Source organism: Curcuma longa, chromosome 14 (genome assembly GCF_044706935.1).
Source record: "Curcuma longa cultivar G26 ecotype Majalengka, Jawa Barat chromosome 14, ITB_CL_G26_1.1, whole genome shotgun sequence".
In the NCBI taxonomy this organism is placed as follows: domain Eukaryota; kingdom Viridiplantae; phylum Streptophyta; class Magnoliopsida; order Zingiberales; family Zingiberaceae; genus Curcuma; species Curcuma longa.
Genome location: NC_133874.1, coordinates 7,524,896 through 7,549,525, shown reverse-complemented (window position 1 = coordinate 7,549,525; position 24,630 = coordinate 7,524,896). Strand labels below are relative to the sequence as shown.

The 24,630-nt window shown below is 36.5% G+C and overlaps 3 protein-coding genes across 5 annotated transcripts; 1 reads left to right on the top strand and 2 right to left on the bottom strand.

The window, feature by feature from the left end:
• Positions 1–996: 996 nt before the first annotated feature.
• Positions 997–11,176, bottom strand: LOC141844786 (1-phosphatidylinositol-3-phosphate 5-kinase FAB1B-like). 3 transcript variants are annotated; one of them, XM_074732783.1, is made up of 12 exons: positions 11,106–11,176; positions 9,743–10,764; positions 7,734–8,459; positions 6,699–6,852; positions 6,268–6,612; positions 5,039–5,947; positions 4,611–4,942; positions 4,397–4,520; positions 4,165–4,308; positions 2,642–4,054; positions 1,992–2,258; positions 997–1,817 (listed from the first exon to the last, which is right to left on the bottom strand). In XM_074732783.1, exons 2-12 carry the CDS (start codon positions 10,357–10,359, stop codon positions 1,494–1,496), a joined length of 5,355 nt encoding a protein of 1,784 aa, XP_074588884.1. In that variant the 5' UTR covers positions 10,360–10,764; positions 11,106–11,176; the 3' UTR covers positions 997–1,493. The 3 variants fall into 3 exon arrangements, with proteins under 3 accessions (XP_074588884.1, XP_074588885.1, XP_074588886.1); XM_074732784.1 differs by lacking the exon at positions 11,106–11,176 and adding an exon at positions 10,858–10,908; XM_074732785.1 differs by lacking the exon at positions 6,268–6,612.
• A 2,097-nt stretch (positions 11,177–13,273) lies between these two features.
• LOC141844894 (vacuolar cation/proton exchanger 3-like) lies at positions 13,274–21,175 on the top strand. The gene is made up of 12 exons (XM_074732865.1): positions 13,274–13,484; positions 14,722–14,982; positions 15,166–15,233; positions 15,301–15,329; positions 15,449–15,645; positions 15,734–15,946; positions 17,030–17,161; positions 17,892–18,008; positions 18,088–18,141; positions 18,529–18,645; positions 19,040–19,133; positions 20,827–21,175. The coding sequence occupies exons 1-12, from the start codon at positions 13,482–13,484 to the stop codon at positions 20,832–20,834; spliced, it is 1,293 nt and encodes a 430-aa protein (XP_074588966.1). The 5' UTR covers positions 13,274–13,481; the 3' UTR covers positions 20,835–21,175.
• Positions 21,176–22,513: 1,338 nt separating this feature from the next.
• LOC141844895 (uncharacterized) lies at positions 22,514–23,440 on the bottom strand. Its single transcript, XM_074732866.1, has 2 exons — positions 23,337–23,440; positions 22,514–23,247 (listed from the first exon to the last, which is right to left on the bottom strand). The coding sequence occupies exon 2, from the start codon at positions 23,192–23,194 to the stop codon at positions 22,751–22,753; it is 444 nt and encodes a 147-aa protein (XP_074588967.1). The 5' UTR covers positions 23,195–23,247; positions 23,337–23,440; the 3' UTR covers positions 22,514–22,750.
• Between the last annotated feature and the right edge of the window lie 1,190 nt (positions 23,441–24,630).

The following is a 24,630-nucleotide window of genomic DNA, read 5'->3' as shown; positions in this document are numbered from 1 at the left end:
ATAAATCATAAAGTTTTGATCATTTTCTTTTCTTCATTGATTGAGATTATTTCGGTACCTTGCACTTGGATACCATTACTATAGGTTGGTTGGTTAGAGAGTGACAGATTTGCTATAATAAGACAAGGGATCAATCCTCGGACACTGTTTCTCAAAGGAAAAAAAATCTATCTCTTAGCCACTTGGTGGTAGTATGTAACGGGGCAATTAAGGTGAGTGTAATCATATTTTGTTATAATTAGAAGTTATTATAACGTGGAAGATATAATTTTTAACTTAGTTAATTAGATGTTATTATGACTTAGAGGATATAATTTTTGACTTAGTTTGAACTATGAGATTTTTAATATGTTAAATCGAATCTCATTTTTTTCGTTATCGAATATAATGTATAATGGTTCAGTTTTAGACTTAAAAAATATTATTTAAATTTTTTTTAGAGTTTTGAATAATTTTTTATCATTATGTTAGGGTTATTTTAGTCTTTTACATCATTAGAATTTTGAACCGTTTAAATCTTTATTTAGTTGTTGTAAGGATATTATATTTTATTTTGAATCAATTTTATTTGATTAATTGTAAAGATACTTTTCGGTTTGATGATTTTTGATATCTTCTTTAAAATTTCGATTATGAAAATGAACCTCCAAAATAATTATTATTGCGTTGATGCCACATTAATTAAGGGTGGATAAATTGGTGCAAAATTCACAATCATGTATCTCTTTGAACCTCATTATTTAAATGGGGAAACTATAATTAAATAAAAATTAATTACTTTACATTTCAAAAGAATACAACTTGATCAATGGAATTGACAATTGCCCTTCAATTGTCGCCCAAGAATCATAGATTTGATATGATTACATCACATAAGAACACAAAATCATGAAGAGATTATGATTAATTAATTCACTAGTTGCTTAAAAGAGCATAAATAGGAAAAAAAAGAACATAAATGATTCCATCACAATGATCTGGACTCTTGAAATACAATTTAAGCAATCAGATTTATTGTGATGGCTGAAATGTACACACTCATTCTAGTGCTGCCTCTACTTCCAGTATCACATACACCACTGTGCATACGACAATCGAGTTCATGGACACAAAAACAAATAAATGGCAGACAAAGAGCAAGTTTATGGATTTGGAGACCACCATCCATCCTTGTTTCATACCTTGGACAAATAAATAAATGGGGCATGTGTAGGGAAAACAAGGAAAGAGGCAGAAATCTAAGAACACTATAAGATTTTATATATGAGGGTAGATTTGGAGTGAAATGACACAACAATGTGAGCAATCACCCACTGTACATTTTGATGGCATTCACATGAACAGCAGCATGTTTACGGATGCGGAGAGCAGCGAAGCAGGTTCACTCGGCAAGGATCGATTGATCGATCGGACTGGCTGCAGCCAGCATGGTGTCATGGTAGGATCAGTGTAGCCGTTTCAAACCTTAAAAATATGTTGACATTGGCATTTTATTAATTTGGTGAGGCAGCTAGTTGATCATCTTGGCCAAGATCAGACTGTGATTGACTTGGTATGATGGTGGGTGGTGACCATTGATCTGGAACCACAATGAAGTACGCGGACATTGCTTTTCTGAATCTTTTTTTGTACTCCTTGGGTGAGATCACTGTAGGAGATGCGTCTTTGGGTCCTCCCAGAATCCCTGAAGATTTCACCCATGTCTCGAGGTGCTTGTCCCACGTATATTGCCGCATAAAATCAATGATCCCAAGAACCAGCTCCTGCTTGTTCTCATCCACCCCCACGAGCAAAGAGTAATCCATCACATCGACGGACTACAAGAAAACAAGAAAAATGTCAACAAAAGAGTTGGAAAAACAAAAGCAGTTAGAAAGGATGGAACATTCAATGTTAATAGTTTTGATCACTTTAGTATTCTTAGTAGTTGACAAACAATTATTATGGCATAGGTTGGAGAAGTAGGCTTTCTCCAAATTGTCAATACTTACCGCAAGAAATGCAGTGTCATTCCACACTGCTCTTTCCAGAAGTCTCTTTGCTTTGTTTCCAACAAAAATTGGAGAAGTAGGCATTGCCTCGATCAAATTTTGATCAAGAAGCACCTTATTGTTACCACTTGAATCTGCATTATATCGAGACCTTAAAGATCCTTTAAGGTCATACAACCACTTGACACACCTTCCAAATAAAAGGTTCTCCATTACAAGAACATCCATCTTAGTTTCTTTTCCGCCCTTCGAGCTTTTGACTACAACCTATATTACAATAAAAAGAAAATGTTTGTTTTAGGAAAGGGTAAAGTACTGCTTGCACATGAAAATGGTTAATATATAAGAAAAAGATCTATCTAGATTGGTGGTCATGTTCATGTCAGCATACGAAATAAAGTAGGATGTTTAAGTGAGGGGTTAATAAGAGCAAATCTGGTGCTTTCAGTTTATGCTTCAAGAAGTGTGATGTCAATTGTTAAGAAGTGTAATTGATATAGTGAAGAGGCACACTTTTTCCCCCTAAAGCGATCTAAGAAGCACAAGAGGACAAATTTTACAGATTAGGATATTTGGTAACTGCACTGCCACCAACTTCAGTAAGAACATATGGAAAATCAGATATGAAAAAGGATGAAAGGATTAGATACCTGATAAATGCCGAGAATCTTTGCCAAACATGTTGGACTCCCAGTTCTTATGGATTCAGTTAGATACTTGAAATACTCTGGGGCAAATTTAATAAATGATTCTAACTCAGTCTTGGAAACCTGCTTTATAATGAATCTATCATCCAGAGACTTTGCAAAAAAGACATTGCTCTTCCCACCTTGTGCGCCCCATTTTTTGCATCGACTAAGAGACCTTATAAAGTCTAGTTCAGACGGGCAGCAAATTCTCCTTAATGCTTTAAAATGTCTTGCATAGTAGCATGTCACACTATACCTTGTTGCGAAAGAGACCCTAACATGCATTGATTTGGAGGATGCAAGTGGATCTACGGTCAGAGGAGCCTTGCTAACAGCTATGGACGAGGTGCTGTCATCAATGGACCCAAAACTCTTAAAACTTTCAAAAGGAATATCATCAAATGATTGAAAGACGTAAGAATTTCCATAATCCTGGGTGGTGAAAGAAATTGGAGACTCCCTGCCATCTCTTAGCCTCTCAGGCTCATCAGATATTTGAGATTGGTAATCAGCACAAACAAGAGCATAAGCTATGACACTTGTTGGTTCATCATCATATATTGGAATGACAGTATCATTAATGCCAAGGGGAAGAAACAGACTTCCCCATCCCTTCTGCAATAACTCCTTAAATATATGTATATTTTCAGGATGATATGCACTAAGGGCACTGTCAATATCCTTGTTGAAAGAAGCATAGAGATCAGATACAGATGTCTTGATAAAAACAGATACATCTTCAGCATGGTCGCCTGATCTAGAGGAATTTGAAGAGGCTGTTGAATTTGAATCAATGTGACAGCTTTCTTCAAAATTTTTGGAAGATGAAATCACATGAGTTGTTTCTTCTAGGTCTTCCGGATTCAATTTTCTTGAATCAACTAATGTAGGACCACTGTCACCTATCCACTTTGCATCCAAGGTGTTAGAGAGCTCATCCACGACAGGAAATTGCCCATCAGAAACAACCTTACATGGACCGACATTCAATTCTAGAGAATCATTCTGATCGCTTGCACTTGTGCTAGTAGAGAGAACTTTGGTGCTCTCATGTTCTAAATCTAGTTTCTCACGATCTGAAGGTTGCTTACATTGATCATTTTCATCTATACTTCCACTCCCATTATGGGATTCAGCAGAAGCTATAGAAACTGAAGAGTCTGAATTTGTGAAGCTCCTTCCCACCCTGGGAGTTAGATCCTCTTTATTCCTGGTCAGCAAACCTTTACTACATGCAGAAGCAGCAAATTTTATTCGTTTATCCCATACATAGGACAAGAACAGCAATTTCCTTTGCAACTTATTAATTTCAAGAATATCAACAAATGGCTGCACATCTGTTTCCTCCTGTTTAGATACTGTCCGAATAGATTCCTGAAACCAGTAAAGTAGCAGGTATCCTCATCCATATGAGAAGGTCATCATTGCATGAAGACATGGAAAATAATATAAAAAGAAAAGAGGCAGTAATTATATTTCCTCACCTCAAACTCTTCTCTCTCTTTCTTCAAAATCCCTTCAAGGACTTTTATGTTTCCATCACGAGAACCAACATCAAACATTTTCTCTTCAAGTTGGTGCAGTGTTTTTTGTAATTGAGTGAAGAAGTCAAGTGCAATATCACTCAGCTGTCAAATTATATAAAATAATTAAGTTAACCACCAATAGTGTCAAATAATTCTGCACTAACCATTAGTGCTGGGAGTTAAATGAGACCTTATCTGCTTCTTCTTGAACCCAATCTTGATGCTGGTAGTTAAAGTCCAGCATCGAAGGTGGCAAATAGACAGAGTGTACATTGATTGGTGCATATTTGAAGCAAGCAACCATTTCCCCATATCTGGTCATGTATGGACAAACTTCAATGAACAAGAACAGTACAAATTATCTTCTCAAGTGTTAAAGATAAATAAAGGTAAAAGAAAAGTACCCATAAAATCGTAGACAATCCCTGTGTAGTGAATGACCACAGCAAGCTACTCTACTTGCAGCAGCATGATTTGAAAAGCTAAGCTCCAAAAATTTACCAAAAGACAAACCCCAAGCAGCATCAGACATTACAACTCTTGGACTTGCAGGCGGTAGTCCATTAACTCGTGGGCAACGTAGGCATCTATGCCACATCCATATCTTGCCGTCACATGCTCCTGGCAGAACAAATTCTTCAAGCTTCTTAACTGATATTGTCAGACTACCTTGGCGATGAGTGTAACAATATATATGAGCTTCTGATGGCATCTCACAGGTGCGACACTTGTAACTCTGAAGTACATGGTGTTAGAGTAGAAAGCTACTTCAGAAAAATCACTCTAAGAAATGCACATGTACAGGAAATAAAACAAAATAAGAAATAGGAACCTGATTAAACAGGTGGTCTCGTAAGTATCTCCCAAGAGGCCTGTCAAAACTGCCATAATATTTGAAGCGGAATACATGTGAACGTTCACAAACAGTACCTTTCCTAACACAACGTGAAGATAGAGAAACCAGAATGCTCTGATGATCTGATGGAGATGGTGGAAATTCTTCCTTTGCAATCAGGTCATCATTTCTTACATTATCTTGTTGTATTTTTATAGTTTTTAAGTCATCTCTTTGCACATCACAGTTTGTCCCCCTAGCATCCTTTAAGGTTCCTATGCTTTTGTGAAAGTTGGATGTTTGGAATGGATGAATTAGAGTTGTTTCGTTATGAATTTCCATGCATCCAGGTTCATTACCTCTTAAAAAGCCTGTGTTATTCTCTTCTCCAGAATGACATGCAGAATGGCCAAAGAAATATCTTGGATCTGTAACTGTGTGAGACAAAGAGACAAAAGGAGCTAGGCATTGTTCTCCCATATTATTCAGTTGGTTGCCCCTGTCAACCAAAAGATCATGCCTATTTACAGCTGCACTGTCAGAATTAGGGAGAGAGAAATTGGTCTGAGAAATATTATATTCAGAAGAAAGTGGTAACACTGATCCAGTTTCTGCTCCTAAATTGGGATCTGATTTACCAGAAGTTTGCACAAGATTATTAGATTGCGACTTATCAGATAGAGAGGTTATGAAGCCAGGAACTGTGGATATAGATCGGTTTATGATTGAGGGTTTATCTGGAAGTGCAACAGTAATGGGAGACTTCAATGGAAGTTCTGGAAGAGATGCCCCCTCATCAGCAAGAAAAGATGTTTCCAATGCCAAATGATATGCTGCAAAAACTCCATATTGAAGAACATGTTTGGCTTTCTTCAGCTCATCGCCACTGGCACCCTTAAGTAAAATCTGTAAAACAAAAAAAGGATACTCGGATAAATCTTTAAGACCTTGTGTGCTTATAAACTCAAATGAGAAAACATCAGCATCAATGTAGCTATCTTCAGAAACATAAAAGAACTTGAGGAAGCAACCTTATATTAAAGAGGGGGGGGGGGGGGGGGGGGGGGGGGGGGGCAGAAATTTAAGAACCTGTAAAATCAATTTCTCTTGAGTTTGCTTTCTTCAAGAGTTGACCCAATAAAAATGTCAACAATAATGTTTGAGTTTGCAACTATAAGTACTTAATAACTAAAGTAAGAAATAAACTATGAAACTTGAGCACTTACTGTACAACCCAAGGGTTTTGGGCATCCCCTAAAAAACATCAATGTCTTTATGAGTTTCTTCCCCTCCTGGCAGGCACTGCCATGTTCTTCAACGAATTTCTCCACATGAAACATGTCACAATGCCCTAGCTTAGGAGATGAAAGACGATCAATTGAAGGGACAATCTCAGCGCCAGTGCAGCGTGCTATACGCTCTAGAAGTGGCTTTTTGATATTCAAAACAAGTGAAATATTTTTAGCAAGAAGATAATCTTGAGCAAAACGTGAAACTGATTTTTCAACCAAAAGAACATTGGGGTGGTGAGCATCTATCTTTGCAATTGCCATCTTTAAGTGATCCATTTCCTGAATAATTTATGAAATATGAAATATAAAGTACTAGTTAAGCATCTACATGAAATATGTAGGTCAAGAATAACGGCCCAACAAACCTGCTGCAACAGAGTATCAATACTAGAAAACAAATTAGATACTCGCTGATATTCAAGAGCTCCACCAAGGAGTAGTAAGCGAGCTTTCTCAATCCTTGAAGGCATACGTCGGTTAGCCACATTCTTCTTGCACACAACTCCTTTCACCACCATACTAAAAGAAAACAAGGGAAAAAATTATGTTAAGAATCAAGGAAACATCCAACAATACACAGACCAAATCATGATAACTGATCCTATAACAACAATGTGCACCATTTATATTTCATTATCATGAAGGGTACATCCCATTATGGAGAAGGATCATTTGCAATTATCAAGTGAAGTCAACTAAAAATACCATCATGGACTATATATATATATACTCATGGCATGAGAATTGGTCAGAATGTTCAAAAACCCAAGTTCCATATATCATCGAAGTGGGATTTGATGGGCTAGGTACTGCTTCCTATGCAATGGGATTTTGGATAGGAATAAAAACCAGACCAAGGTGATGGGCCATTAGTCCCATGTGTTTGGTTTTGAGAAACTTAGGTTATTTTTATTTTGCCTTTGTAGTTTCATATATCATCAGTTGTACACAAACCACATTTAGCATTTGTAAAAGCAAGCATTGTTTTGTTATTGTTTTACAAAAATGTGTTTTAAATAGTAACACTTTAAATACTTGAATATTTAATGTACTTTGGTGTGTAGCAGTTAAAAGTATTAGTAGTAACCAACTATGTATATTTTTCTACTTTTCTTAATGTAGTTGTCTACTGATGTATTATATCTAGGTCTTTTAAGTCATCCAAAGTTTAATTAAATTTTAGTCTTTTAAGCACTCGCAAACAATATTTTGGTCTTCAGATTTTGTACATCTTACACTATAATATCCAAATGTATTTTATTATCTTCCTGGAAATAAATTTCAAGGGCATAACATTTCAATGGATATTTAGGGAAAGATATTCCTGGGAATTTGAACCTCCATATCAAATGATCCCTAAAAGTCTAATCAGCATTTCAAAACATTGAACATCAACTTACCTATCACTGCGACGCCCACAAGCTAGGCACTTAATCTTGACATATAATCCAGGATCCATTCCTCCACCACTACTAGTGTCTGGTTTAAGAAGTGTCGCTGCTTCCCATGACAAAGAGGTTAGTATATCTAGCCAGGTTTCCTTGCCTCCTTCTTCAGAAATAGGTAAATTTTCAACTTGAAGAAGTTGAGCCACCAAAGCCCTAAAGTGTCCTTCAACAACATTTTTCATGACTCTCTTATGTTCCTCAATGGATCGGTCCCTATTTCTGTGCTCAAAACTTCCAAAGCTATTTAATGAACGCATATAGCGCCACTCTCCTGCAGTAGCATCTTCTTCATCATCAAATAAAACAGCTTCTCTCTCATCTTCTTCATCTTCAGGCTCCGGAGGAAGCCAAAGTTGCTTATTGCTCTCAAAATCCATAGGTTCTGCATGAGTAGCATCCACACCAAATATGGAAGATGAAGTATCACATTCACCATTATTTACTGTGCAATGTTCTTCTACCTTATCAGTGCTTAAATGAGTTTGGCAGTTTCTGTTGTCAGGCAAAAGAACAGTGATTTCATGCGTGCTAATATTTCCTTCAGCAGCTTTCTGTGATCCACAGGTCTTCCCAGATTCGTGAAATTCAAGTGGCCCATAGAATTCATTAGAGTTAGCATACCTTTGTTCTTCTGAACCCCACCGACATGTTCCATAATCATCTTCATCATCATCACTCCTGTATAACCAGAGGAAAACTATGAATTTAAGTTTAATTCTCCAAAATACCTTTGAAGATAGAGAATCTCCTATAAATAAGAACGCCATAAAATTTCAGGAATAAGAAAATATGACATCCTGATGACAGTAATTAAAATGTAGACAAAGTTCTATCATTCAAAATATTTTTTATGTGCAGAACTTGTCTACAACAGAAAAACCTAAATTTAGAATCATGTACAAATTTCAAACTAGTCAAGATTTTTTTAATATAAGGGATCTAATTTGCAAACAAATTTTATATGGCACACCTTCTAATAAAAATTTATATAGTTGTTCCTCAAATTAATTATCAAATTCAATAATTGATCTTAGATTTTTTGTTTCTCTTTTCGAACAAAATCAATGTGTTCATGAAAGTTGACTCCACATATTCTCTCATATGGATAATTACTCAATTCAAATGCACATTAATTAATTAATAAATATTTTAAGTTGATATATATAAACGGAATCATTAAAACACCAAAGCAAGAGCTAAGGTGGAAACCAGAAGTATTAGATACATTAACATGTTTGTTCCAAACTTCATGTATTACTTTATCAAAGAAACAAAAGATTTTAAAAAATGCCTAATTTAATTTAGACTTCATATATGTAGGTATATGTGCGTACGCATTATGTTAAACTATAGTTACACTTATGTTGCTCAATACACAAGTCATCAACTTGTTATTTCAAAAAGTAAAGTTCATTCAGTTCACCAGGTTGGACAAGCAACAAGATGGCCTTTTTTGAATAATATTGCCTTGTTAAATGTAGCACTGGTTTATCTCATCTATGCACCAATTTGCATAGATTAGGTATTGGTTAAATAAAATTTAGTTATTTATAATAGCAGAAGTAGCATATTCCCCTTTGGCTATTTCAGAAATAATGAATTACAGCCAGTTCCTCCAGGTTGAAAAAGCTTTAAAAAAAACAACATGACGGCCCTTTTGGATTATGATGTGTTTGCTAACGGTACAATGTTATCTAATTTAATTCATCTGCTGAATTCTATAGGTTAAGCGTTGGACGAACATATAGCCACCTGCTCTAATCTTGTGGATTAAATATTATAATCTGTTAGGACCCTAAGGCCAATCACAATTGAATGACATGAGGATTTTATGGCATACAATGACATAAGCAGAGAGTTATCATATGGTCATGCATGAATATTATGAGACATTACCAATCCCATTGCCAAGTGAATAGCAGGCTGCTATAGAGATAATGTTATTAGAAAGATAAACACACCTGTTTAAGCAAAGTTCGAATTGAGTTGGTGAATGGTCATCCTTATCAACCAAGGAATCCATGCAGCCCTCTCTTATCAGTAAGTCTTGTTTGTCAAAGCAATTTTCCAACTGAACAGAATGGCTGGGACTGAGAGCAGGACCATAGGACACTTGCTGGTAAGCTCCGCCTGAGTATGTGTAAGAAACTGCTGTTGACAAGCTACTGTTACCAGCACCACTGGACTTTGTGCTATCGAAACTTGTATTTGAAAGGGAACGAGTAAGAATTGGGTTTGATGGTTCTGCTTCATTTCTTGAGGTCGTCACATCCTCCCGCTGCTTGAAGCAAAAATTGCACACACGAATAAACTCCCCTTCCTCCTGGAGACTCTCCGAGTCATACGAATTTACAGGGACAGAATTTGAGGTGCACTTAGCACAGAAAATGCGCCCACACTTCCGGCAATGGTGCCTGCGATTGAAAATTGTAAACTGTGAATCACATTCATAACATACCATACAACTATCATCAGGCATCCAAAAGGCCCTTGAAATTGAATCTGGCTCGGTCTTTGAAGTAATCCAGGATTTCACTAACTTTGATAGATTAGGGAACCTCTTTCCAAAGGGTTCCATTCAAACATTAGGCCTCTCATTCTGATATGTTCATTTGTTGCTAGATAAAACGATTGAAAATTTCACCAACCAACCAATTCTGATTCAGATTTTCACAACAGAACCTTTAGGCCATTCAGTGAAATTCCTGATAGAATTTATGACGACAAAGTAAACCTGTCCACGTCAAGAGAAGAAGACCCGAACTCCCCCTTCAAGAAGCCTCTTTTCTATCTTATAAGGAATCAACAACTACACTCTAACTCACTTCATGGTGAACAACCGATTTCTTTTGAATTCCAGATCCATCGCTTCTCATTCAAACATGCACTGCGATTCAAAACTCTGATACAATCACCCAAGCCAATCCGACAGCACTTCCTGACTCGAAACGAAGAACTCAAACCAACACCTTAGAAACTATATCTGCAACGAGAAAAAAATATATAATCTTATCAATTTCCTAGGGGAAAAAACACCTGGAGAAGGGACGAAAGCAACATGCGGAACAACAATGACCCCAAAATATCAAAATCGGAGACGATCCACGCCCGAAGAACTCGAAGGAAACACTGCAATCCACTGGAGTTCTTCAACGGACACCAGGGAAGACGAATTGGAGTGGAAGAGATCGACGGCCACACGTGATCCTCCCCTCGTTTCAGGAAGCTTCCGAGTGGAATCGGATCGATCTCCCAACCGAAATCACGGAAATTGAAACCAATACGGCGCACAAAAAATCGCAGAAAAAGACGAAAAAATCGCACCTTTCGCCTCCTCGACCACCTTTCTCCGCTCCGCTGCCCTTCCCTGCTTCGGGTTTCATGTGGAGTGGATGCAAAGACCGAGAGGTGAAGCCCACGTCATTTTCTCTCATCCTCTTCTATTGTTTCAAAATACCTACATTCCTACCCGCCCCCCAATTAACCGAATCATGCAGGTCCCATAAAGTGACAGGCAGACGTACTTTGTCTCTTTTAGGGTCTCCGATTCGCGGTCCAAAACTTTTCGAATTAATTTTATTTCCCCCAAAGCGACTTAATTTAATTACGTTTCTATTTCGAACGCTAATACACTGTTTATAATAATTAAAACAGAATCTAATTATGTTTGTCGTTGCTGCCGTTGGACCGGTCTGATATAAAACTACTTTCAAATTTATTAACTACTCTTGGAAAGTTAAACCGCCACGTGGCTAGTTTGATTTGGATCAGTATCGTTTCGGTTTGCTATACGATTTAAAAGTTTAATAGCATCTAAAATATAATTTTATCGTAATTTTTAATTATTTATATAAAATAAACCTACACTTACAGATATGAAAGTCATAACAATATAATTGTAATTATTTATTTTATTTTAAAATTTTATCTCAAATTTATCATGCACGTAACTGATTTATTAAATTTAATCATGTTTTAGTCCATTGTGATTAGTATTATGACAAGTAATCCTTATACGTGTGCGGACAGTTTGGGCTTCCATATGTCAACTGATGCGACTTCAAATGATTAAGCTACGGGCCTACGGCTACATTTTCTTTTGGTGTCACTGATTTGTTTAATTTCTATTGCTTTTGATTTATTTTTATATAAAAAAACATAAAACTGCCATCCAAATTTATTAATTTTGTTTAATTTGGATTAGATTTTTACTGTTAAGTAAAGTAAAAAATAATGCATTATTTTTTAGCAAATCATTTGATATTCCAATGATTTTCAAGCATTCACAATTCGATTTATGTAATATACTAATTATGGTTGAATACTTATGTTGATTTGGTTACACCAAACTAAATAGTATCAAATATCCGAACTAAAAAATATTTAACCAAATGACCTTCATTTCTTATGGTTAAATTGTTGTCCTTGCTTAAATACATAATTTATGGATAAATATAATAATTTTATAATTTAACCAGTGATTTAAGTCGATCTAATTAACAAATTTAGTTAAAATGTAGCTCATAGTGCTCTATGAAAATTGTTCCTAAGTATTTTCTAGAATTGATAGGGATCAATTTGAATATTTGCCTAAAACATTCCATGATGTTATAATCTGAAAATACCCCCTACAGTTTTGCCTAAAACATTCCATATGTTGAAGTGCCTTATCCTAAGTGGTAAACATGGAAACATATGTTGTTTGAGGTTTCGAGTTTGAATCCTCTTAGTAACATATATTTGTTAACTGAAGTGTTGTACAATTCAAGTTTTGACAACATGTATTTGTTGGCTGAGGTGCTGTTGAAGCAGTATGCTTTTATCAACATAGTGGTACCGTGCCTCCAAAAAATTCCTTAAGGAGTTTTCTGATATGGAACTGTTTCAGCGGTGGGGCTGATCACTATAAAAAGTTTATCCATTACAGTTTTGCCCCTGAGACATAGCTGAGTTGATTACGATGCAGCAAAGTTATAGAAGAGGGCAAGGGTTCAAATTTGAAGTCAGGCAATATCCTAAATATTTATTTAACAACTGAGTTTCTCGATAATTTTAATTATTAAAAATAATTTTGTTTTATTTTTTAATATTCTATTAAATTAATAGGTCTTTAAAAAAATATTTTCAAATTGGACCATCCGATCCTACCTATTCAATTTCGATCGAGTAAATCCTACCGTACAAACTATGCATCCCATTTTCAACGCACCAATTTCCATAAATAGATGTCGCGGTACGCTAACTCGACGGGAACACCAATTTCCATCCGCTGTAATACTTCCGTACGAAACATTGTTCACAGCGAATGACAGATCGGTATAGTTAATCGACGCACTCTGCCGCAGCCAGTCTTGCTCGAAACACATCGAGCCTGGTTGAGTCAACGGCAGCTGATCTGACGTGGACCGACTCGCGCCCAAGACGACTACAGGGTTCAATGCGAAACTTCCTAGAAGCTTCAACTTGGTGTGGTATCGATCTCCGCCGTCCTTCATGGAGTTGAATCGAATCCCTAAAAGGAAGGCGACGTTCCAAAAAATCTTCGGATTTGCAGATACAAAAGGGCAAAAATTCTAGATGAGCAGCGAGGGAGGACGGGAAGGAGATCAAGCTTCGTCTTAGTTGTATCGATTGGCTTCTCGCTTCGATTGCTGTACCTTATCTTCAATCCCTTTTGTTCTCGAGGCAAGGAGTGGAAAAATGGTAACTTGTCTCAATCTGTTTCCGATCTCTCTGTCTGCACGCTGTTGTAGATCTCTGTCGGACTTGAATTGATCACTTCTGGACAAGGATTCCTTTGTATTTAAGTTCATCTTTGATATTGATGTACAGCGTTTTGACCTTTGAGTTTTGCAAGTATTATGTGAATGGCCGAAATCTGGTGCAAGATATCAGACTACGTTGACACTAAGAATGTAGATCTTAACTCAATATCTTGGGCCTCAGTTAGAGATTGTTTGCGGATAAGGTCAATTTTTTACACCTTAGTAATTATGGCAATCCGAGGTCATGCCGATTGCAGATTCCGAGCTTAAGCAAGAGCCTAAGGGAATTCAAGCCTTAACTGTGAGGATGAGGTTTCCTGTTTACAAAGGTTCTCTGCTTTTGCCTAGCTACTCACGACCTGCGTTAGTTGTCAAATAATGTGGACAATTATGTTACCGTTCTATTTTTTTCTTTTTCTTCTTTTTGGGCATTTTGCATCATGGAGTGGTTGTTTGCTGGATAACTCCATCATCATTTCCTGAAACTCTGATTCATTTGACTCATTTTGAGTTGATACCCCGAACTAGGTGTCTCGACCCGAGTTTTGATTTCAGGAATGTGTCAGTGCATAGTCAATGATTTATTCCCATCAGTGATATCATAATTGGACTTGCATCCACTTGATACTAATCCTAGTATGATAGAAGTATACACCCCCACAGGTGTAGCTGACTTGATATTCGGATGGTAGATTTACAACAATGGAGCAAGGTTCGAATCCCTACGGATGCATGCCCTTGGGGAAATAGTTCATTCCACCTAGGAGGCTGCTCGCTACCGTGATTTATCTCCCTTTCACAGAGCCTTGGGGCGGGTAGTGGAGGGGCGTCTAGGTGAGTGTTATCATCTTTTGCAACAATAGTATGATAGAAGTATACACTTTGTCCTATCTTGTTTAGGTCAATAAGATCTGCAAATCCCAATACAAGATGACGATTTCTCAAGTCTTTCAATCACTAGCAAGTAGACATAGATCCCGTTGAGCTGAGATAATGTGACTGTGCAGTGTCTGGTCCCACTGTTGGACTGCTTTCTTTTCAGGACTACTTGAACAACTTTCACTTCCAAAGAAAACATTTGCACATATTTTCTTTTTACGTGAAAAATCTTTGTTAGTGAATTGTATTCCTTGAGTTGCCAAAATATTATTGAATTTGATTTGATAATTATACAGATGAGACCCGTGGATGAAAGGGCTGATTTTGCATTGGAGGTGGAGACAATTGCTAGTTCATCGTTACCGTCCACAAAGATTGTCTCATCTGAGTTACTTCATAGTAGGTCTCTTTTGAATGTTGCCTATTCGAGGATCCTCTGGGGAATACTCACAGGACTTTCAAAGAGCATTAAAGTTGTTATTTTCAGTGCAAAAATTAATATTCTACTACCATTTGGACCTCTGTCAATCATTCTCCACTTTCTTACTAAAAATCATGTAAGTCAAAGTTGAAACAGTCTGTACCTGACATTTCTGTTTACTTGATGACTTTTTGTTTCTGTCCTATACAATTCTTGACAAGCTTATGTTGAACTAACGAGTTTCTAAGTCAACTATAGGATTAACATTATGACAAAATGAATGTCATTCTCTGATTATTCTCTTTTCTGCTCGTTTCAGGGATTAGTTTTCTTCTTCAGTTTGATAGGTATTATTCCTCTAGCTGAACGTCTAGGATATGCAACAGAGTAAGCTATGCCGTATTTATAATATTGTTTCCTATCTTCAATTTATCTTGAGAATTTTTATTTTCAGGCAACTTGCTACTTACACTGGCCATACAGGTGAGCTAGATCCAATAATATGTTATCCCACCATCAAATATGTTCCAATTTCTCTATAAATTTCTTTTGGGGCCAGATGGATGTATCATGTTAACTGTTCTTTTGCTTTGAAATTGCAGTTGGAGGATTGCTGAACGCAACCTTTGGTAATGCAACTGAAATGATTATAGCAATATATGCATTAAAAAGTGGAATGATCCGTGTTGTACAACAATCACTCTTGGGATCTATCTTATCAAATATGCTACTAGTTCTTGGTTGTGCTTTTTTTGCTGGTGGGGTTGTTCACAACAAAAAAGATCAAATCTTCAATAAGGTATTCTTTTGGTTGAGAATATTGCATTTTGCAAAATTAGGATGGTTGCAGTATGATGGGTGACACATGTTATGCCAAATCCACATAGGCTGCTGCCGTTGTGAATTCAGGGTTGCTGTTGATGGCTGTTATGGGTTTAACATTTCCTGCTGTCCTCCACTTTACAAGATCAGAGGTGCACTATGGAAAGTCAGAGGTTGCCCTTTCAAGGTTTAGCAGCGGCGTTATGCTCGTGGCATATGCTAGTTACCTTTTTTTCCAACTCAGGGGTCAGCAAAACAGTTACCACCCAATTTCAGATGTGAGTTACTAGGCAACATATATGACCACACAGCTAACTTATTATTTTGTTTGTCATATTTGCCCCCTGATTGATGTGTAGGATAATGAATAATTGATCTTACACCAATAGTAAGCCTATGAATTCTGCATCCATCTGTGTCATATGCTTCTCCTGACTGATGTGTAGGAACAACTGCTATTTGACAAGGAAATAGTCTTAGTAGTTTTAAAGTACAAGAGGGAGCTCAATCCAACCGAAAATGTCAAGGTCCTTTGGTGGGAACCTCTGTAGTGGGGGGCTTCTTGGTATTTAAGCACAATTTAAGATCCCTCATTTGGAGATTTGAGACTAAGGGTCAAATTTCCTTTTGCAGAAGGAAAAATACCTGTGGAAAAGCTTCCTCAAGCACTATTTTCTATCGTTTCCTTTATTGGAAATGACAGGATGGAAGAAAGCAACTAGGGAAATGTTATCTTTGTTTCACCTATTTTGTTTCCGCCTAAATTGTATATCTGCTTTATTGTGGATCCAAATCTTTTGTAGATATTTATTTTCTAACATTTTTATGTTTTAAAGCTATGGATTTTAGGAAATTAATTTTTTTCTCCCTCTTTTTTTTTTTTTCCACTCAAGGAATCACAAAGGAAATCTTTTCCAGTCCATTTCCTCCTTTTACCAAGCTATTTTTCCCTGTAGTAAGCTGACTATCAGAAGTGAAGTTTTGTAGCCATACTATCTTTAATAAATAGATTCGACTCTTGCATGCTTTCCTGTCCTGATTTACCACAAATCTCCATCAGGATTTCTCTCTCTATGCTTTCTGTTCTTTTTCTTCCTTGAGCTAATACCATTGAGTTGGCTATCTTTGAGTAGCTTTGATATTAATTTCATTTTCATGCCCCCTTTTTGTTCCTTATTATTTTGTAACCGAAAATGGTGATTGTGTCTTTGATCTCTTTCTGTGTTTTTTTTTTAAACCAAAGGGAATGAAATTTTATGATACCAACTAATGACACATGTCTTCTTGTTTGCTTGATTATTGTTTGCTTGACTTACGTACTTTATGTTATTTTAATTATGAAGTAGTACTATATTTTCTAGGAAGAGGTGCATAGTGAGGATTCTGAGGAAGATGAGCCTCCAGAGTTGAGCCAATGGGAATCAATATCATGGCTTGCAGTTTTGACACTTTGGATCTCCATTCTTTCTGAGTACCTTGTTGATGCCATAGAGGTATGCTAATCTCTTATTCATTGTATTGAACAGTTTTTTTCCTCTGAAAGTATTTTGTTTCTGGCTGTGTTTTCTGTAATATTGTGTTAAATGTGTAACTGCACAATGAATGAGGTCAAGCAGTCCTTGATTGGCTGTGTAGCTCTTAGCCACACTTTTGTGGTTGGTAATTGATAGCTTCCTGTGTGAATGTTTCACCTTGTGGATTATCCAAATGTGAAAATTTCTTATACCAATGCTACGCATGCTGTTGTGTCTTGCAACAAATTAACTGCCATGTGTTGATGGTCATTTTAACCATATGAGATGATGAAATTCTTGTTCATTCAAAATTATTTGAAATGCCAAAAGCAAGGGATTTTGAATTCTTTCAAGGTCTAAGATATAGTTCCAGAGTTGGGTTTGGTGAGATTTGGTATATTGATGCTTTCACTAAGATCCTCATGTTTTGATTGATTTTAGTACTGGTGCACTGAAGGAACCAATGATGAGGGCAAAATGAAAAACCTTGATTCTGTCATGTAACTGTTACTGATTTGCCTTCTTGTGCAAATCCCTAGTAACAAGTGAATCCTAGTTTAATATGAGGGCAAAACAAAAAATCTTGACTCTATCTTGTAACTATTGTTTGTTAATTATTCCGCATTTTAAATGTTGTACAATTTGCCAAATTTCATATGGCAAAAATTATACTAACTGTATTATCTTCCTATCTGCTATTGTTGTTTAGGGAGCTTCAGATGCATTGAACCTTCCACTGGCCTTTATCAGTGTCATTTTGCTTCCTATTGTTGGAAATGCTGCCGAACACGCTAGTGCAATTATGTTTGCCATGAAGGATAAACTTGTAAATCTGGAGAACATTGATTAATGTTGATTTCCTTATGTCACATACAATCAACTTATTGTTTTCTTCTCTCTTTTAGGATATTTCTCTGGGAGTAGCCATTGGATCATCAACTCAAATATCCATGTTTGTGGTAATGTTTCGACAACCTATCTACTACAAGGGCATGTGTTAGCCAATTACCCATATATAGAGTCCCATGGTCCTATGTATATCACAAATTGTCTGTTAAAAGTTGTAGCTGCAGGCTTTGCAGTAAGATTGGGGAAGTAAAAGTTTCCAGTCTAATATGCTATAATTTTTGCACTATGGCCTTAAAACTCTCTAAACGTCTCATGTTCAGAGCCAAAAGCAAAACATTTTTATAGTTTCACACCAGTAACAGATTGCTAATTCAAGCACTTCTGGACCTATACACTCCAGTTACCTGCCTGTGGTTTCCAATTAGACATTCATGTTTCCTCCTTTTATACGATATTACTGATGTGGATTACCGTCTTGTTCGTGATGGCAATTGCAGATTCCTTTCACTGTGGTTGTTGGTTGGCTTATGGGGACACAGATGGACCTAAATTTTCAGTTATTTGAGACAGCAACACTCTTTATAACAGTGTTGGTTGTGGCATTTATGCTACAGGTTGGTTCTCAAATCAAGCATATTTTTTATTCAGGTTCTGTAGATGCGGCGTCAACTTTTCGTATATATTTTTATGCAATCCTTGCACTGATTAAATATCTTTCACCGCCAAACATTCAGTAGTCAATGTATGCATCTTGCACTGTGCTAAGATTCTGAAATAATTTCTAAGTAGGAAGAGTTTAACAACAATTTTACTTTGTATAATTATTATTCATCTATTTTTATGCAATCCTTGCACCGAGAAAATGTCTTTCACTGCCTTAGTTTCAGTAGTCAATATATGCTTCTTCTCGCACTTTGTGTCGAGACTTGTAGTTGGTAATATTTTCTGACCTTGGTGTGAGTTTCAATACCAATTTTAGGTCCGATAATGGTTGTTTTGCTTTTTCAGGAGGGCACGGCAAACTATTTCAAAGGCTTAATGTTGATACTCTGCTACTTCATTGTCGCTGCTAGCTTCTATTTCCACACTGATCCAACAGAAAGTAAGTGAAAGGAAACTCGACATAGCTTCATATAACACTTTTTTTTTGTTTATTTTGCATGAATTGAAAAAAAAATGACTATTATTTTATACTAAAAGAGAATAGTGCAACCTTATATAGGATTCTAACTTAATAGCTAATGACTGAACTAGTAATGTGGGTCTACATTATTGAATTCAACACTCACCCTAAGCACAGAGTATGAGAAATGCTTGTTGTATAAAGAAAAAGTCTGATTCAGTAAAAAAAAATTAGATGACAAATTTAGATATAAAGACACACCTAGGCATGAATAGGGAAATTGATACGGATAAAGGTCTCATTGATTTTGAAAGGTATTAAACAAGCATGTTTGAAGAAATAGTGGGCAGATTATTGATCCTACTTAAACTTGAAATACTGATCAGAAGTTTGTAAACTTAAAAAAAAAACTTCTTAATGAATTCCAAAAGAGTGATAAATTAGAACTTTACAGACTTATACCTAAAGTAAGTAAAGAGGCAACAAAATACAAGGAGTAAGTGTGAAATAGAATTTTGGTATTTACTTCTTGAAGAGAGGGAGCATAGAGAGAGAGAGAGAGAGAAGAGAGAGAAGAGAATAATTAATCCTTTTTTTTAAATTGTTACAGTCAACGGAGAGATTCAGTTGAAGTGTAGTGGTAAGAATAAAAAGGAAGAAAGAATATAAACTGCTCAAATTTTAACATCGAGACTAAAGAGTAAAATTGAGTGATTTTATTATGAGGTAGGACCTGTAATAAAGAAAAGTAGACATTTGGACATGAAGATAAGAGTATGTTTGGAGAGAAAAGTGTTTTGAGTATTTGTGCTTTTTTTTTTCTTTGGAGAAGTGTAGGGGGAGGAAGGGGAAATAGGGACAATATTTGTCTATTTGGTAATGGGAAGAGAAAGAGGGGGAAAAGTGGGAGGAAGAGAAAGGACTAAATTATCCACTCATCTTCTTTTTCACCTCCTCCCTTTCCTTCTCACTAGGCCACCACTGCACAGCTTTGAGGCTGAACATCTTTTAACGACACTTCAAGTCACCTCTGCCACCCCTTCTACTTCTCCCTTTTTGATGCCACTGGTGTTGGGCACTCAGGCATCATAATCCAGTATCTGTGACTTCTACATGCTGAAGTGCCTGTTGGGACAATTCTGGTTGATCTTGACATTGACATGGATGACAAGCTCAGCAGCGAGGCGAGCTGCCCATAGCATCTGTAAATCAGTGATACAGACCTCCTCGAGATTTAAGGATGCAATTGTGCACCACTTCAAGGGAGACGATGGCACTGGGAAGGGAGATGACCCTGATGCAAGATCAACTCTTTGGCATCGTTTCGGCTCCATCTCTACCTTCCACAAAAATAAGAACCTAAATTGGATCTGAGTCAGCCACAAATTCCTTTGACGGTCCATTGAAGTAAAGAGACATCTGCACTATCAATCTAAACCCTTTGGCCATTAGTTCTCATACAACTCTGAGAAAACAAATCCTAACAGATTTAACCCCCTTTCCGTCGAACCAAGCTTCCCTACTTTGGCTCTTAGTTCTCATATAACTTTGGGAAAATAAATCCTAACAGATTAGTGGATTATAGAGACATTTAACAACAAATGCTTTTACAATTCAATCAACAAAATCATGATATCAAGACACCAAGTTCACATTTTGACTACATTTTCAGGTGACTAATCCGAAGAGAAGCTAATCTAATCACACAATTAATCAACTAATTGCATCACACTGGAGGCCAAGTCATTTGTTGCTAAACCGAGAGAGCATGGTGGAGGTAAATTCTATTGCTCACTAAATCTTTATCAGTTCATGTATGGGTTACCATTTATCGAAATATATATATTCTCCCATAAACTCATTTGAAGAAATCAGTGAGCACATTTTAGAGGTCTCTTCTCTGTCCTCTTTTCTTCCTTGCCTGATGCCATGTAAGTACCATTTGTTTGGGATTTATGTTTGATGTTTGATTCTGTTCATGTGGAAAGTTATTACTGTGACTAAAATTAAGGGATTTTAAATCCTTCTCTCTCTAGACGATTAAATGAATTTCATTTTACCTCTACAGTTTATTTACTTAAGTGGTTAGGCTGTTTAATTAGGATTAATTTTACTGTTAGTTTGTCTGAATCGTTTATCGATTTGATATGTAGTTTGCCCAATTAATTTTCATTAATGTGATTAGTAAATTAGTGATTCTTTTTTTTATTATTTATTTAATTTTTATAATTATTGGCAGAATACTGCCTATGAAAAGCTAATGTAATTTTTTAAATTTAATTATATAAAAATAAAATACCAAAAGATAGATTAAATTCACTAAAACCATTTTTCTTTAGAAAATTTACGTGATTATAATCTAATGTTTAAACTAATAAATTTATAATATTTTAATGTAAATTCAATTCAGCTCAAAACGAATTAAATCGGTTTTATAATTTCAGTTCAGTTTAAATTTCACTTGTAGTTTAATTTAATACAATTTGATTAATAAAATTCAATTTATTGAGTCTAAATCAGATGAGCATGCTTAATTTTTTTTTAAAAAATATTTGGGTATACAAAGAAATAACAGATTTTATGAAGCACAAAAAACTTTCAAACTCGTGTATATACATAACATTGCACTAATTTGAAAATTGATCCATAAACAAGTTAAAACAAATTTTGTTAATTTGAAAATTGATCCATTAACAAGTTATAAACAAACTATGCTCGACGACTTATGACAAGCTAACCTGTTCGATTGAAACTCAAGCTTACAAATTTGCAAGTTCATGGTGCTTCTCTGAGTTGTTCATAGAGCCTTAACATGACTAGCAAGGATATCTTAGCTACACTGAAAGCATCTTAAGTGGATTCATTAGATTTTTTAGTTTAAGGTTTAGGATTTAAATTAAATTCACTGGCAAATTGAGACACAATTTCATCTCATGCTCCATCGCGAACCCTAGCAAGGCTAAACTCAAGTTAGGTCATTAGCTCCTGGATCGGCTACATGACGCATAATAATAGTAGGAAGCATTGATGGCAACAGCTGGCTAATTGGATTATTGACTAAGAATCTAACCATGCACATCATCATTCATATATTAATAGCATTCAACCACCAAACAAACGCTGCACAAGACTATTCTCTATAATTGAAGCTAGAATCAATTGTAATCTCCAAGTCCAACTCATGCCTCCACACCTGTTCAGACAATTAGGAATCGAATGGAAAACAAAACGACATTTTTGGAATGCAATCCACCTTCAATAATACAATAGCACACAAACAAACACTCATGATTTTGAACTACTAAATCGATTTTCTTTTATTTCTTGCAGAAGTCAATTATGAAGCTAAGTGCTTATGAACTATCTATCATGATATTGATCTCTTTCTTTTAATTTGTTTTTATTTTGATCTCGATATCGATTTATTTGTTTCTTGCAAAAGGAAAAGTAGATGAAGAAGCAAAATGGTTGCTAAACAATGGCTAGTCTTATTTATCATCTTTGTTTCAAGTACAAAGGTTTAAGCTTGGGTTCTGGCGACTCGTTCTTACGCTTACCTTCGCTCACCTTCGTGTTTTCTTCGCGGCGGCGGAGCTTCACCGGGCTGCTGTGGAGAGGTAGCTTCTCGACCGCGCGAGGGACCGGCTGGTGGTGGTGCCGCCGCCCTCCTCCACGCCCCGGCGAGGGCTGCTCGGCGTGGCCCGCGGCGAGTCGAGGCTCCGGCGGAGGAGCTGCCGCATGGCGGCGATCATGGGCTCCGCGGTGTCGACAGGCGGCCCGGCGGCGCGGAAGCTCTCGGAGAAGCTCATGTGGCGGCTGAGCGCCTCTTCGGTGGAGATCCACCTCCCGGCGCGGCTGATTTCGTCCTCGACCGCCTCGCCGCAGAGACCGCACACCCAATGCCCACCGAACCGTTCCCGGACCGACTCGACGTACTCCGGCGTGCAGTCCTCCGTCAGCCCGCAGCACGCGCACGCCGCCGAGATGACCTCCGTCCGCGTCTCCGCCTCGCCTCCTCCGGACCGCGACTTGTCCGACATCCCTCAAAATCCGACCTTTGACGGCGAATCGAGAACCCCAGAACAAGCGAAACCTGCGATTGGAATCGGAAAATCCAGGGGAAAAAAGGTCTAAGGTGGGAACTTTATTGGAAGACGAAGCAAACAGGAAGCCGGAGATTACGATGCCGCTCTTCCTCGCCCGAGGGAGGTGGCGACTCGAGAACGAGGTCGCCTCCGGTGGCGGCGCGGCCTCGCTGGAAGGAGACCTTATTGGAATCCGGAAGCGGGGATCGAACTGTATGTAGCATGTGAAAGGAATAGGGCATTTATTTGCTACACAAAATTTCACTTTGCTCCTACACTTTTCAAACCATTCAACTTCACCCCTAGACGTTCAAAAATCACATTTTTTTCCTTCGTCAATTTGTAATTCTTCCTAAATAAATTTAATATTCAAATTTAATAAGAATTTATTTATATTAATTCAATATACAAGATCAATTAAATAAATAAATTTAAATAATTTAATAAATTAAATAAATAAATTTAAATATATATATAATTTTTATAAATAATATTTTGTTAATATTCATGAATAATATTTTTAAATCATACTCGTGATCAATAAAATTCATTAATAAAAATTTTATCAATATTAAATAAATAATTTTTTTTAAAAAATAAATATATAAATTTATATTATCAAATTCAATAATCAATCAAATAAATATAAAATATAAAAATTTTAAATAATTAAATAAATTTAATTAAAAATTTAATAATATCTAAATGAATTAATTTCAAATCAAATTTAAATAATTATTTTAATGACTTAATTCATTTTAAATTTGATTTGATTAAGTTTAATTATCTTATCAAATAAATTTGCAAAATTCGACTCGTGCGTGACCCTATCAATTTCGAGTCTTAAACGTTGAGAAATTCTGAATTTCGGGGGGCGCAGTAAACTTTTCTCTGCTGTTAATTACGTGGGATGATGAGGAGAGAGAGAGAGGCCAATGATTGGGGGCATCGCATAGGGCCCACACGGCGGGATGGGTACACGTCAGCTGACCGATCCAGCTGGACCTATCTGTACGGATCCCACACGGTAATAATAAATTGGCTCTGATTAATCATTTTCGAGTTAAAAAAATTACAAATTACAAATTACTCATTTATATAAAGAAAAAACTAGATAACACTTGCGAAGTTAAATGTAATATTCAACACGATCAAACACACATTAGCACAAACACATGTAGCGTACTTAAGTCGATGAAACAACTAACTACTTACGAGAACTTGTAAAACACCGAAGAAGATATCTGATATGAACATTAAAAAAACATATTTACGCAACACAAACACACACATTATGTATAATGAGCATACAATAGGATGTCGGAGGGGAGCAATGACATGAACACACCTATGTTTAACTTCTTGCGATGACTCATGGAATGCGAAAGCAA